Below are 15,482 nucleotides of genomic sequence, written 5' to 3'. Positions count from 1 at the left end.
ATACTGTCAGTAATGATAAAATACATCTGAAAAATTACCTATAGCCACCGGACCTGCCTATCACTGGCTGCCAATTTCTTTACAGTGTTTCATTCAGCCTATGAAATACTGGCTACAGGTTCTCATCCCAGGAGAATATTAACAATAGGGAGAAAAAAAATCTAATTTCCTATAACAAAAAAACTGTATTTGTGCCAGACGTTGAGGTGTTTCATACTGCAGATCAGCAGTCATTCACTGCAATGGGTGGTAACAAGGATTTTGTTATTGTAAATGAATTTTTTTGGCAAGATTACAGTAGGTTGCGTTCTCTAAGAGATAAAACCCCTATCCTTGCAGTACACAAAACAAGGGTGTTGTGTTGTTGTTGTTGTTGTTGTTGTTGTTTTTCGAAAACTCAACAGTTTTCCACTGCCAGAAAGGAATGTTTTCTGAGTTCCAAATGTTTGGGAACGTCAACAAAATCCTCTATATGCCTCAGTTTTAATGATTAACTCACGTTGTATGATAAGAAGAGCAAATCAAGGACAGCTGTAGTTTGAGAAGTGTATTCAAAGCTGTTGTAAATATAGAAGCAAACTGTCCTTTGTTCTAACATTCATTACAAATTCATGGCTTGACCCACCATCTGTTAATGATAAACCATGGACAACTTGTTAATTGTTCGTAAAGGTCACAACCAAGTTCATCTTCTTCTACCTTGAAGAAAATAACTTTTTTTTGTTGAATTGAGAGAAAAATCTGCAGGAGGGATGGTTGCTTAGCAGTGCAGGCGCACATCACAGCTGACAGACCTTTTCCTGCCTCTTACTTGCTTTGGCATGGCAGACAACTTACGATTTATGTCTGCTTGTGTGCATTCAGCGCCTCAGCTAGAAGCTGATATTGAAAGGTTGTCTACAGGTCTCACTGATGCAAATTGATTGTTCTCCAGAAAGTGATGCAGCTAGATAAGACTAGAGAGGGCCCAACAGGCTTCTGTGTTCTAACTTTCCGTATCTCTGCTCAGAGGCAGATCATCAGCGTATCCTAAACCTAACCACTGCCCCAGTGGACTGCTCTAAGTTGCACTACTAGTTCCAGTTCCTTGTGGCTTTTTTCCTCTGGCTTATGATACTGATGTGCAAATCACAGCTTCTCCTGCCAACAGTTAATCTTCAAAATACCCCTGGCTACAGAGGATAAGAACAAATGGCCCAAACATCGTTATATCACATAGAGACAGTCCTGAATTCAGGAAAGCCGGTGCCGGTATCGTAGTAAAGACTTTGGAAAGGATGATGAAAAGTGATAGCTATGCATTTTTTGAATAGAATGGTACCCTCTTGAGTTGTGATAACCTAAAACAATCACTTTTAGTTTAATTTCCATAGAGGAAAAGCCTAGAATAAAATACATCTCAGTGTAAGAGAAACCTTGTACTTGTTTTACAAAAAAGGCCACTACATGGTCATGGGTCCATCACTAAATTGAATTCATATCACTGAGTCCTCGCCGTCTGACAGGTAGGTGCATTGTTTGGGAGAGTTATTAGTCTTTGTCTTTATAGTACTATCTCCTCCCCTTAGTAAAGGCTGAATTGCTCTTTGATACCTCCATTCACTGGCTGCTAAGGGACCGTAAACAGAGCTAGTTCACTAAGATGAATCCTTCCCTTTTTGCTCTCTGATTTTCCATTCACCATCTGTGAAAAGTCTTTTGCTGTGGTCAGAAGTATAAGAATCACGTATCAGCACTAAAACCAAGTTTGAGCCTCCCTAGACTTGTGCTGTCAGTTCCAGTTAACTCAGCTTTAGAGGTAAACCTAGGCATGAAAAGTGAAGAGGTGCAGACTACAGTGCTGGCCATGTCATTCCCCTGCGATCTCTAAGCTGCAGAAACCAAGTCTTGAGCATGCCTTTGAAACAATGACAGTTTCTTCCCTGCACAACAGTTTGCACAGCTCAGCACTGCAGGAGTTTCTGGGAATGTACAAATTATTTTGATAATTCCTAAGAAAAGGATAATGTGCTGCAAAAAAGCCATATTCATGAGTGTTTCATTTGAAGTGGAGCATTTTGTCATAGTGTTACTGTCTTCTGTTCCAATACAGCCTCCAGTGATCCTATTAATTGGAAAAATAACTTTTCTTTTTCGATATCTTTTATTTAAAAACCTCATTCATTAAGTGCTTTTTTGATGGAGAATTAAAGCCTCCCACTGAGATCAGTGGATTTGAAATGGAATTCTATTGTGACTGTTTTACTCTTTTTAATGTGAAGAAGAAGAAAGCATGAAAGGCAAGCCTGTTCAAATATCAGCATTCATTTTCTCTGAGTGACTCTGAGACGTTATGGTATTTAGGATCATGTCTTTAAAGAGGTGAACAGTATGAAATTCACTATTTAATGTTTGTTCTACTCAGCTGAAGAGGTTTTTGTGCCTTGAATCCTTACAACAAGTGGTATGTGTCACTAGAAGGGAGTGCTATAATTTTGTAGTCTTTCTAAAAGCCTACTGAGTTCTATAATGACTAGTGAGGCATTAAGGTGACAGCTTTCCAGAATGTCTTTAAAGAACAATTGCTGTCAACCTGATGGTGATCCCTCGTTTTGACTATGCAAAGCAGTGAGCTGCAGTGTTCTTCATACATCTCGGATCTGAGTAGCTCCTTGTCTAGAGAACACCTGTGGCATGTTAGAATATGGCACCTTGTAGGCAATACAGTATAATTTCACATATTTGCTTTTATTGCTTGAGTTTTACATAGTCCTTTGTGTAGCCAAGAGTTGGATGCGATGATCTTTGTGAGTCCCTTCCAGCACCGATATATTATGATTCTATGACGTGAATTCTGTCTGATTGGTATGATGAATTAAATGACATTTCCTCATTAGCATCCACCTGAGCTGCATTGCACAAGTACTTAGGAGCACTGTCAATACCCTGAATATTCATGCATTCAGCTCATAAACTCTTTGTGCACAATGGAACTTTTCAGAATAGCAAAGTCAAGCTTAATTATGCAGGGAGACATGCTGGTCAGGTCTTGTTCCTCGGGGTCATGCAGTTTGAAAGCACAGCTGTAGGCAGTTTGCAAAGATTGCTTCTCTCTTCTCCTTCTAAGATACTGTCACATCAGCCACAAGCATTTTCTGCTATAATTTATAGTTTCTTCCCATATTGAGTCAGAAGGGTATGCATTTTTTCTTGGCTAATTTAAACAAATCAGTCATTTCACAAAAGTTTCCAAATGATAGTTTGTTGTAAGCAAGACCAGATATGTTCTCTTTCCAGATCCGGGGTTTAAAGAAAGGAAAAAAAAAAGAAAAGAAAAGAAAAGAAATGAACAGGAAAGCTTGAAAAACAGCTTACAGTTTGCTTTGGGCTGATTAGATCTTATCAGTGAAAAGACAGAAATTTCTTTCTTTAGCACGATGCCATAATGAAAGTCAAACTGGTGTTTATGAAAGTATATTGTATGCTGCTTTTCAGTTAAAACTCTTGGATTTAAATTAGCAATATTCATAAAAAGCCTGATGTTAAGGGGTGTAGGGCACTGGCTTTCAGAGCACACACATTAAGGTCCCAGGAACAGATACATTACAGGACGTTTGTCATTCATTTCAGGTGCTGTCTTAGAATGGTATTAATAGGAACTTGTTGTGCTTTCCTTCTGACTTTCATAGGAGCAAGAAATAAAACCCCTGAGGGAAAAACTCTCTACCCTGTCCTAACGCCTTGAAATACTTGAACTCTGCAGTCAGTAAAGCATGACTGTATCTCTGAATGCTGGAGCTTTAGCCATAGTGTTATCCTTGGCTTCAGCAACTTTCAGCAAACTGGGGACAAACCATTATCTTTAAACTTCAGATGCCTGCAGACTGACGGATAAAGAAAAAAAAATCATGCCTTCAGCTTAGTTATTACTGTCATTTCAAACTATCTCTCCCTGCAACAGATCTGCCTTATAAATACTGAAGTACATTCAGGATTGGCTGAAGGGATGCTATGACCTTCTGCTGGAAGAAACAAGTCTCTCATAAAAGAGACTAACATCTTTCAGAGGTCAGAAAAGTGAGATTTTTAAAGGTGACACGTGGTCTGAGGGCATCCCTGCCAGGTCAGCAGTCCTCAGCTAAGGCATAAGCAATGCTTTGGTATCCCATTCAGTCCTGAGCAAATCACAGCCCATCCTCTGTTGTGGTAAATCTGTCCTTTATTCTGTCCCTGTTAATCCTCAATACAGGGATTCTTTGGGCTGGTCCCTCTTAGGTATTCCTACAGCTGCCCAAAGGCAGGCCTTTTTTGTTTTTATTCCTCTCTCCTTTTCCAGCTATCTTTTGTAGATCAGGAGTTGATGAAGTCCCTGACAGATCTCAGCACTTACTGTAAATTCATTCTGTTTTAATACCTAATATTCTCCTGAGGCATTTGCTTTCAAAGCAATTAGACACCTGTCATCACCTTTGGTAGATCTCAGGCTTTCTTACCAGTATCCTAAGGTGGAAATAGCATTCCAGTTGAAAAATCATAGCTTAGACTTAAGGGTTGGAGTCTTTCTGTGAGTAAATCTTCTTTAAGCTGATGAATGCAGCTGCTGCCTTGACAATTTGTGAGTTTATTTCCTTCTGGATATCCCCACTGGCTTGCATGTTTCTGCCAAAGAATGTGAATGGAGGCATTTTTGTACTCCTTTTGCCTTCTCAAGTAGTGCTTAAACCAGGAGTTAAAAGGGCTCTCATTAGGTTCACTTTTCCTAACTGTTCATTAACCCCCCTCCTTTTTACAGTGTTGAACAGTCCTTTGATCTTTGCCTGTGGGTTGATTTCTAATTTACAATGGCTATATTGTCAGTTCAGTGTGTTGTGGCTAAACTATGCGAATTTTGCGTATGCATTTTTGTGATATTGATATCATTGGCAGTGCCTCGTGAAAGGGAAGAAAACACTTCTTTGTTTGCCACCAGTGTCTATTCAGCCATTTGCCCAAGTCCCTGGCTTCCCAGACTGGGCGAGTTGCTTGTGGGTTTCGCCTCAGTGCTTGCAGAATGACTCAGGAGGCAGGCAGAGATCTGCACCGCTCCACACCAGGTTCCAAAGCTGACCCTCCACATTTACAGATCAAAGTTGCTCCACTGTGGCATCAAAACACGCATGTTTTCAGAGTTATATCTGTGCTTTTACAGGTTTTTCTGATTTTCGGAGTGTGTTTGTTAATAACAGCATTTGTAATAACTCAGTACTTTCCCAAAAAGTCCAATGTTCATCAACAGCATTTGAAATACAATTGGTTTCACCATGCAGCACTGCAGCCTCCCAGCATTCTGCAGAGTGGAAGCTGGATCAGGTGTCAGGCTGTAGCAGGATTTCAGCCCCTGCAGCCCAGCCCCATTCTACCATGAGCGATATGCCCTTGCCTTGACTGCCTAGAAGCTCCCTGTTTGCAAGAAGGCTGCAGCAGTTTTCCCCGCTCGAACACCTTGTACGTGGGTCCAGTCCTCAGGGTCCTGTATCAGAGTGAATCCGGCCCTGAAAACTTTTCCATGGATAAACTTAATTGTTCGTATATATTTGGGAACAGAGAGACTGTAGCAATGCATTTAGCTGTGCAGAGTAGGAGGAAAGGTATTTATGAGAATGTGCTGTTCAGTTGGAGTTTGATTTTTATGCCTCTTTTAATGATGTCCTCTCTTCATTGTGCAGTGTGAGCAACAATTCCCTCTTTGTATGTATTTTGTATCTATTCCTATTTCCTATTGAAATTCCTAGGAAAGAGACTATCCAAGTACAGAGTTGAAAATTTCATCTTAAAATAAGCCAGATGTCCAACCTTCCTTTAGCTGCCAAGCCCAAAAGAGTTCAAGAAAGATGTTAAAATCCGTCTTCCTGGCTGTGAAAAACTAATTGCATAGCATAGGTGATGATCCCAGTCTCCCAGGAGAAGGAATAAAACTGCTTCAGGCAAAAACTCTGCTGTTATTTGTCTGAGGACTGGAGTTGGCAGTGTGTGTGGAAAAAATTTCATTGCTTGCCCTCCTTGCTGGTTAACAAATGCAGAGACAGGAACACAGACAAAGGTAGGTGAGTGTTTGCGTATCAGTAGCTGAAAACCTTATTCAGCTTACGAGGAAAGTGTCTTTTGTGTCTCTTTTGGAGAAATTCAGTTCTAGAGAAGTGCAGTGAGGGATAGAGTAAGAATAAAGAACAGGTGCGCATATTTTCCTCTCAAGAGTAAAGCAAATACACATCGAGTGGCTAAAGATGGAGATTAGATATAGCCTGTGTTACTTTTGTCAGCAAACTTCACTGGTCCTACAGTTCCTCCTACACAGAACTGAAGAGTGCACGTTGTGTACGTATATATCTCTCTGTGCTGGGTTGTCTGAAGCAGGATCCCACCAATTCTATCTTAGCGTTCTGTTCGTGTGAGGCCGTTTTGCATCAGGTCTTGCAGTGGTCCACATAGGAAGGAGAAGCTCCATGTGCTCCAGCCCAGAACAAAGATACGCTTCTTGCATTAGATGGTCTTTGAGAAGCAGCAGGGGTTTCTTATGTTCTTCCAGAACAAACAGGTGGGAGAGGAGGTGGAGGAGTGCATGTATCCACGTGTACTTTTGCCCCTGTGTTCTAGTTTACAGTCATCCACATTGCATACACATTGTTCATACTTCCGTCCAGCCTCGGTGGTGCTGATATTTGGAGCTTCCTAAATCTCTGGCTTGGCGTTTTTTAAGAAACAGGAGTCTGAAATGATAGTGTTTTTCAGGGAAAGAGCTCCACTGCACTGACCTTGTTCAGAAACATAGAACATTTTCAGATAGAAAACGCGATCATTTTGACACCATCCTAATTATGTTTCCTGGCTTTTCCCCCACCTCTTCTTCCCCATCATTTGCTTGTGTGTGGCTCTAACAGAAATAGGAATCATACCAAAGTCCTGCAACCTATTGTTTCTTTATTTTAAATACAAGGTTCTTTTATTAACTCCAGCTGGTGCACCTCGCTGTGCTCACTGCGTTTGTTTTATTAAAATTGAACTGCGTGCAAGTAGGACATTGTAAATCACAAGTGACTGGGCCAGAGGAAGAGAGAGGGAGAGGCAGGGACTCCAATTGTATGACAACAAAGAGAGCATATAAACAGGCTGGGCCTCTTGGCTAATGGAAGCCAAAACTCATGAAGTACAATTTGTAATTGCTCCCAGGAGGACAGACAAGTGCCAGACGGTTAGCAGGGATAGAGGAGTGAATACTTGAATACCTAATGTGTTCTCCCCTGTACTGGAACAGAGCTTCTCTGTGGGTCTGGGCATGCAGTAGGAGCTGCCTGCCTCTGCTGTAATCCTTGGTTACCTGACACCAATGCCTTGCAGTGGTCATCTTGTCTGTGGAAGTAGCTTTGTCAGACAGTCAAAGTCTTGGAGAAGGTGTTTAAACCAAGGCAACCAGTTCTGCTGCCTCCCTCATGAAGAGAGAGGCTCCTGTGCAGTATTCAGCAGTAGGCATTTTTCAGCTTTGCATCTTTGGCTGGCAGAAAGAATTGCACTTCAGCCCTCTTGAACCTCATGGGCATCCAGAGAGACAGCCAGTGTTGATGGACTCAGGGTGAAATGAGTCCAGACAAAAAGATAACCCCATGCTAGGACTGTTCTTCTGCATGCAGCACTCCTGGAGCTGCAAAACTATAATGGACAAATGCTACAGCTGTATGAAGGGTCTCTGGTTGATAAGTTTGCTCAGTGCTGAGTCCTCAGCACCATACTTAGCCACTGGTCTGCTGCACACTTCAGTTCGGGCAGTTATTTTTATTCTGTACATGTAAATGTGATTTTGAAGCTGTTCAGCTTCGCCCATGTCTCAGTCTCTTCTCTCTTCCAGTGCTCCTCAACCTGTGGGAAGGGCCTCCAGTCACGCGTTGTGCAGTGCATGCACAAAGTCACCGGGCGCCATGGCAGTGAGTGTCCTGTCCTGTCCAAGCCAGCGGCCTACAGGCAGTGCCACCAAGAGGTCTGCAATGAGAAGATCAATGTCAACACAATTACCTCGCCCAGACTTGGTGAGTGAGGGGTGCTGGGATGAAGGTGAAGGACCAGATGAAGCCCAGCGTCTTAGTGTATTAAAAAACAAAAAAGTAGAGAGGAAAAAAAAATGGGGCTTCCAGAAATTGAGAGACACTCAATCAGACTAAAGGTCTGGAGTGGTTAGGTCCTTTCTTACCCATCAATCCTTGCCTCAGACTGCCCAAGCTGGAGCACTGAGCAGTGGCTAGGCCTGTGGGACCAACAGGAGTAGACAAGTGTTGGGTGATTGGTTGATGGGTCACAGAGGGGGCTGACAGACTTATCTTTCTCAGTCACAAACAAACATCTCACCACACTTTAACTGTGGTGTGTGTAAAGTATATTTTATTCATCTGTGCGCCAAGGAAAGTGCACGACCTTGACAAGTAGAGCATGACTGGCTTTGGTTTACTTTTTTCCTTTTCATTTGTTGCCACAAGAATGTGGTTTGATGAATGAATTTGCCCTGGGAGGCAAGAAAGCATCCAGACCCCTTCTGTGAAAACTTGATTTTCTGCCACTGTCCTTCTCACCCTCCCTGCATTCACTGTGTACCTGGCTGAACTGACTGTACAGTGGTAAGCCATTTGTTTTCCAAAACACCATGTTTAAGAGAAGGATCTAGTTAAGAATGCTTATGTTAATACAAAATTGTAGGAATCCATAATTTTCCATGTTGTATTTGCTTACTTCACAAGGGGATGATTTTTTTTTCTTCAAACTTCAGCTCTTCTTCTCAGCCAAAGCTCCAAGAACCAAGTTGATTTCGTTACATTTCGCATATTGTTAGCAGTAAGATGCAGCTAAACTAAGCCATCAGTTACACTGACACAGCCTCACTGATGCCTCCCATTGTTTTTTGGAAGAACAGTTTCCACCCTACCACCTCTTGTAGGCTAAGAAGCCTCTAACACCCATGGAAGTGCAGAGCTGCTAAGTAGTAGAGAACCATTTCTAATCATACTTTCCAGAGTTAAATAACATTTAAACTAGGACTGGACTTGAGGCTTCTGAGCTGAAAGTTTTTTCCCAGAAGTTTAGTAGCTATTTAAAAGAGTATGGGAAATTTCAGTCTTGCAAATACAGACATACTGAGGAGCTTTTAAGCTCTTTTGTTTAAGAACATATGAGAGTACTTCCCAAATATTTTAGCACTAAGAGCATAGTGGAGGGAAAACATTTCATTCGAGAAATAAGCCTTTGATACACTGATGAGAAAATAAATCCTTTCTAATTCACATTTTAGGACAAAGCAATAAAAAGCTCTTGTGTTTAGAAGACTGAGAAGGCTCAAGTCCCTGCTGAAAGTAATCTGCAAGTAATTTGGGATGCTTTTGTTTCTCAACCAGGCTTGGAGTCACCAGGCCAGAAACAATGATATTTGATATTAGCAGAAGGATATATCATTGAATGTTTTGCTCTTCCTACGTATATACAGATTCTCATTGGATTATTTTTTAAACAAAATTTTCTGTTTTCTGCAACCTCACCAAAAATATACAGAAAAAAATCCAGTCATGTACAAAACCCATGCTGCCTTGTCCTCACTCTGGAATGTTTCTCATCCTCTGTAACGTTTCTAGAAGTATCTAAAATTGGAGTTCACCTTGCCTGACTTTCATATCTGTGTCCAGTGTCCCTCAGTGAAGACACATTTAGAGGGGATTTATTTTGTCCCCCAGGTACCTGAACCATGTTTCTTCCAAGATGTGCTTCCTGTCTTACTTCACAACCTATAAGAGATCTTGGACCTCTAAAAAACTGGAGTCTTATTTTGTATGTGGCTCAGTGCCTTTATATTACATAAAGTCTTCCATCTCAGATTCTTACGATGTAGCTCAGATATTCTTGCAAGACATCTAATTTATCCAGCTACTTCACGTTTTTGAAAACCGTGGCTGTTTGGAACGATAGCTAGCAGAGGGTGCTGCAGATCTAACCTCAAAGAGCCCCTTCACTGCTGGCAGACACAGAAATAACTCTACCCACCCTGCATTTGAGATGGTCAATATTTTTTTCTCTCACAAATTACAAAAAAAAAAGATAAAGGTTTAATGTTTCTTTTTTCTCAGAGATTGCGATTTCATTGCATCAGGTTCTCTCAGACCTTTACTCCTCCAGCTAAATGCAGCTTTGGTGATAGGCATTCCCACCACTTCTCTGCTGTGGTTTTCTGGTGCTTGGCATTGAGACTCAAAGCTAACTACAGGGTAACGGCCTTTCCTGGTTTCACGTGGCTGAAATGAGGGATTCAAGATGCTGCTGGGTCAGCACCTTTTGATGTTCTCTTATTAGTCCTTTTTCTCCCAACCTCAAAAGCAGCAATGTTTATTTAGAAGATTTTCCGGTTATCACAACATTCATAAGACTGTTACATTCAGTTCATAAATCTGTGGTAGTATAAAAACCATTTGCTACAGTTAAGCATTTTTGTCACGTATAGTTTTGTTACTGTTACTTTTTCATAAAATCACTAGTGACACTTTAATGATATTGGCAACAGATTCAGCACCGGTATCTTCATGCTGCTTTCCCCCCTGCAGAAACTTTTTGTCAGTCTGAGGGGGTTTCTGCCTCCCAACAGCAGTTGTTCTCCTACTAAGAAGTATTATTTTTGTTTCCTATTAATTTAGCTTTATATCCATCAAATTGAGTTTGCTTTTGCTTCTCTGTAAAAACATTTTCCACTGAGAGGATGATGGCTGCTCCTGACAGCACACCTTAGCAAAGCAGTGTTCCTGAAAGCACACAGCTTCCCATTTGCTGCTGTGAGGCACTCGTGTACTTAACTCTAGGCCAATGCTTCAGGAATTTCATTCATCTAGACTTACTTGTCACTGAGACAAAATAGGTACAATATGAGGAGCTCTGTGCTTGCACAGTCACAGCTAACTGCACACTAGCAATAAACACTTCCAGAAGCTCTCTATCCGTTGCTCGATATCTCAGTAGAAAGAACATATCCAGTCTCCAGTGCTGACAGTGAGATTGGCCCTTTTTGTGATTTTGATCCCACCAGCAATGCTGTTCTCTAGCTAATCTGCTAGTTTCTCCTTTCTTTTCTTGTCCAAAGCTGCTCTCACGTACAAGTGCACAGGCGACCAGTGGACAGTGTACTGCAGGGTGATCCGGGAGAAGAACCTGTGCCAAGACATGCGGTGGTATCAGCGCTGTTGCCAGACTTGCAGAGACTTTTATGCAAACAAGATGCAACAGAAGAGTTAATGAACCTGTGCTACTTCTTAGGGTATTACAGCTATTTGTATGTATGTCACGGACTAGTAGGTCTGAGTACTGGAACTTCATGAGTTGCTACAGTGTGGTGGATTCCAAAGCATACCTATTAAGACTTGAAAACTAACTCTACAGACTGGATACCAAAGTAATCCACTCATCCACCACAAACAAACAAACAAAACAAAAAAATAGAAAAGAGTCATCTCAAGGAGCCAATCATTTTATCAAGTTTTGACATCTTTACCTTTTTCATTAGTGCTTTTTACTTTAATATATTAAATCACCAGCCACTGGATGGCTTACTACCGTTAAAGGACAAGAGTTGCAAAGTGATTACGTTGACTAAGGTTATGGGTGCCTCCATGGAGGAAGGCCTCTGGCAAAATAGTTAAGCAAAGGTAGAGACATTATTTAATCTTTTAATCTTGGCTTTCATCTAGTGTTTTTCATTCTGAACAGTTATCCCACTGTGGAGTGGGCTTGAAGGGACACACGTAAACGAAAGGCTTAATTTGAAGAGGGGATTTACTGTAAAAGCTTGTGAATTCTGATAGCAGAGGATGGACATCTCTGAAAATCCCACAGAAAGTTCAGTACAATTATATTCAGCATCCGAGTCATAATTTATAGAGCGACTAATAGTGACTGCTCTTCTTTCTAATTTTAAAAAACAATCCTCTCTCTTTTCCCCAAAATAATATAGTTTATTTTATGAAGACTAATTTTTCTCTGAGCTTAATGAAATAGAAGCTTATTAACAGCAGTAGATAGTTACTTTTATGCAAAAACCATTTACAACGAGGTGGGAAAAGCCAGAAAACACTGAATCCAGTAGAGCTCACTGGGGGATTGCTTGATCTAATCTCTCTCAAGCTTTTAGAAGGCATTCAGATAAGGAGAGTACCATGAAACTGGATAGGATTCGTACAGAAACAGGACTTGGAACAACCTTTGTATGAAGGATGGACTGGAGAGCAGAACAGGTGTTTCTTGTCTTTTGGCTCTTGTATACATCTGAGGGTTATATAGCCTTTTGTGTCAAAAGTGCTGTGAGTGGTACGAGGCATTCAAGATGAAACCCTGATTGTGCTGAAGCCCTAAGGCCAAGGGCTTCTATTGCCTTCAGTGAGGGTGAGGATTTTGCTCACTGCATTGTCACATTTTCTTTTGTGGTGCTATCAGGTTTGGTGCTATCAGATTGGTGCTATCCGAGCGCTTCAGAAGTGCTGCATATATGATATTCTCTTCCGTGTGTCTGCACTTTAAACCAAACTCCTCTCTGATATGTGAGACTTGAAACAGGAGCTCTACCCAGGGCAGAGTTTGTCCCCACCGCCAGGCCTGCAGATCAATGTCTCTCTATCGTATCTTGCTCCAACACGTATCATTTCCCTTGCCAGGCTCCAAGGCCAGTTGTGCAGCGGTTAAGTTACAGCTCACTCTTCATAATATGAACAGAACCTTTTGGATGAATTGCAGCTTTGTACTCGCTCTAGAACTGTGTGTTACTGTTTTATTCCTTGTGGATGAGTGCAGAAGTAAGCCCACCTTTAACCCTGAGCCCCCTATGGATTGCAGCTTACACCTGTCCTCAAGCTGTCTTTGTTGCTGTTGTCTCTTCCTTTCAGTGCAAGGAGGGATAAGGATTCTTAGTACCTAACATATCTTTAAAACAACTTTTTTCTTCCTTGTTCCAGTTTCCAGGATCTCGCTGGAATCACTCATTAGCATTTTATCAACAGCTAAGTTTTTCAAGCTCAGAGAGGTACAGTGTTCATTGACAGACTAATACTGCACGGGCTTCACATTCGTATCTGTGCTTGTTTAGTGCAAACAAGCGTGTGCACACAAGGGCTGGCCTGTATGCACGAAGCCATATTTGCACACTGTTTATTCTCAAGTGCCTGTCACAAACAGATCTGCTTTTCTGTGTCCCAGATGATTTTCTCTACCAGGGAAATGATTCTAACTTGGATTTTGTTATACTGGATGTTCTTTTGGCACCTGATAGTCAGAATCCGACCTCCCTCTTCTGTTATTCCCACCCTGTAGCCCAGATGCAGAGGTTGTGTAAATACTTAGCAAGCAATCAATGGAAAATGTTGTGGATCCAAGTTCTGGGTCCTGCCTAAGGAAACATGAATTTACAAGGAATTCTTCTGAATGTCTGAGCACTGAAAACCACCTCACTTGCTCTCCCAGTCCACAGATTAGTATGCATCAACCTTTTTTTTTTTAATTATCAGAAACCAACATTAATTACAAACTGATGGTACAACACAGCTCCATTTTATTACATTCTCTAACTTCATCTGGTGACAACCCTCCCCTGTTATTATAGCCAGAAAAAATATTAAGAGTTTAATTCTGTTCAATACTCTTGCACTTCTGTTTTGTATCATTTTATAGGAGCTTTACTATGAATTTACAGCTATGCTCTGCCCTCAATTACTCCATACTGGTGAAAGAAAAGCTGTTTGTTTCGGTGTATCTATGGCAATACTTTTTTTTTAGTTGTTCTTAAAAGATTGACACTCTTTAGATTACAGTGGTGGTATTTCCATATTGTAAACAATACTCTGTACTGTTACTAAAGTACTGTACATTTCTAGTTGCACAATTGTGTTATTGAGTGTAGATTCTCACTATCTCATGTATGGTGCTAATTTTGTTGGTGGAAAAGAGTCTTAGCAGTCGATTATTGCTTGATATTTTATTATAATACAGGGATATATCCTCCATGGCAATAATACCATGTAAGTTTTTCATTACAGAGTGAAATGTATATATTTTTCCATTAGTTAATTTGCATATGTACTGTATCCATGGTAATTTTCTTTTTGGTGCTGGTTATAAATAGAAAAGATAAAAACAGTCAAACTGAATGGAACCAGTTGTAAATGAAAACTAAAAAAAAAAAAAATAGAAGAGAGGATCATTCCATTTTGAAAAAAAATATTGAGTATGTTGAATAATAAATTTATTTTTTCCATAACAACTTTAATAAGGTTTCTGAACTTGAAAAAAATATGCAAATCAAGCAGCTAGCATGAAAATTCAGAGCAAGGAGTGAAGCTGTAAGTAGTACATCATGAATCTGTCTAATACTGGACTGAGACTGGGATTTGGTTAAGTCTAGGCCAACTGTGTGATAGCTGTGGTAGGTGTAATAAGTTTTTTTCAGTAAAAAATCTGGCATCTCAGAATTCCTGGTGTGCTAACAAATCAAGGAACGATGGGTCTTATCCCGACTGGGTTGCAAAATAAAGCACAGGGAGTGTTAATACCTGATTACTGCCTAGCAAGGTCTCTGGTCAGTGACACAACAGTAGAACATGACTGTTTGGAAAAAAATAAGCTAGATTTTGTTTGGGAAATCACTGTTTATGGCTGAGCAGGCTGCCGGGAAGCTAAACCATGTTTGGAGGGAGGGACATTGTGCAAGTGCTTTTGGGAAAGGTCACTTTCAATGTGTGTTGGAGCTGAGGTGAAGTGGCAGCTAGCTGTATGTTTAATGGTAGCTGCTCTGCAGGTGCAACCCAATAAGGAAGGCTGCTGAGCATATGGAAGTTGATGTTGGAGCTAAACTAGGCCATCCATTGGAAAGATATCTACATAACCTAGCTGCATACTGCCCTGCTGTGAAATAAACAGAATTACTTCAGTGCCAAGTGTTTTGGATGTGTTTGTTGTAGGCACTAGCCAGAATCTTTGTTCTACTTAATTTCCCCTTCGGCCTGGTGAAAATGTCTTTTTATGAGTGGTTGCACACAGGCATGTAGGATCTCTTCCTATCCTGCCTTACAAAGATGCCATCATCCATATCCCATTCCAGCTCAATTCTAGTTAAAAGGACACTGTTGGAAATAGGAACAGCACCTTTCTAAAGCAACCCTAAAAACAAGCCGTGTCTTCTACAGCTGGTGTGAGAGTCCTCATCCCAAAATGATTTCCAGAAATTGAGCTTATACCTACTTTTAAAGTAGAGTTCATTTTCTGATCTCATGCTGGCTTCTTGGTAATGGCATAGCACTTATAGACGCCTAGTTTTCAGAGGTAGCCTGACATATCAGTCCAGGTGCCATTGTACATACGACTCTTAACAGCATAAAAATTGTAGAAACTTCATCCAAGTGTTGCTGTATATTAACACATCATTGTGTTTGTGTATTGCCTGGAGTCAACATATGATTGCAATTGTTGAC

The 15,482-nt window shown here is 40.9% G+C and overlaps 1 protein-coding gene across 7 annotated transcripts in view; it reads left to right on the top strand.

Annotated features, from left to right (window-relative positions):
• ADAMTS17 (ADAM metallopeptidase with thrombospondin type 1 motif 17) overlaps nucleotides 1-14,944 on the top strand; it is a 178,505-nt gene extending 163,561 nt beyond the window's left edge. For all 7 annotated transcript variants that reach the window (XM_021406968.1, XM_021406969.1, XM_021406967.1 and 4 more), the window contains 2 exons: nucleotides 7,859-8,036; nucleotides 11,114-14,944. In XM_021406968.1, coding sequence (XP_021262643.1) covers nucleotides 7,859-8,036; nucleotides 11,114-11,265 — 330 coding nt within the window. In that variant the 3' untranslated portion in view covers nucleotides 11,266-14,944. The remainder of the gene's footprint in view (nucleotides 1-7,858; nucleotides 8,037-11,113) is intronic.

Source organism: Numida meleagris, chromosome 9 (genome assembly GCF_002078875.1).
Source record: "Numida meleagris isolate 19003 breed g44 Domestic line chromosome 9, NumMel1.0, whole genome shotgun sequence".
NCBI classification, from domain to species: Eukaryota; Metazoa; Chordata; class Aves; order Galliformes; family Numididae; genus Numida; species Numida meleagris.
Note: the sequence above shows the minus strand (reverse complement) of the source record. Positions and strands in the feature narration are given on the sequence as shown.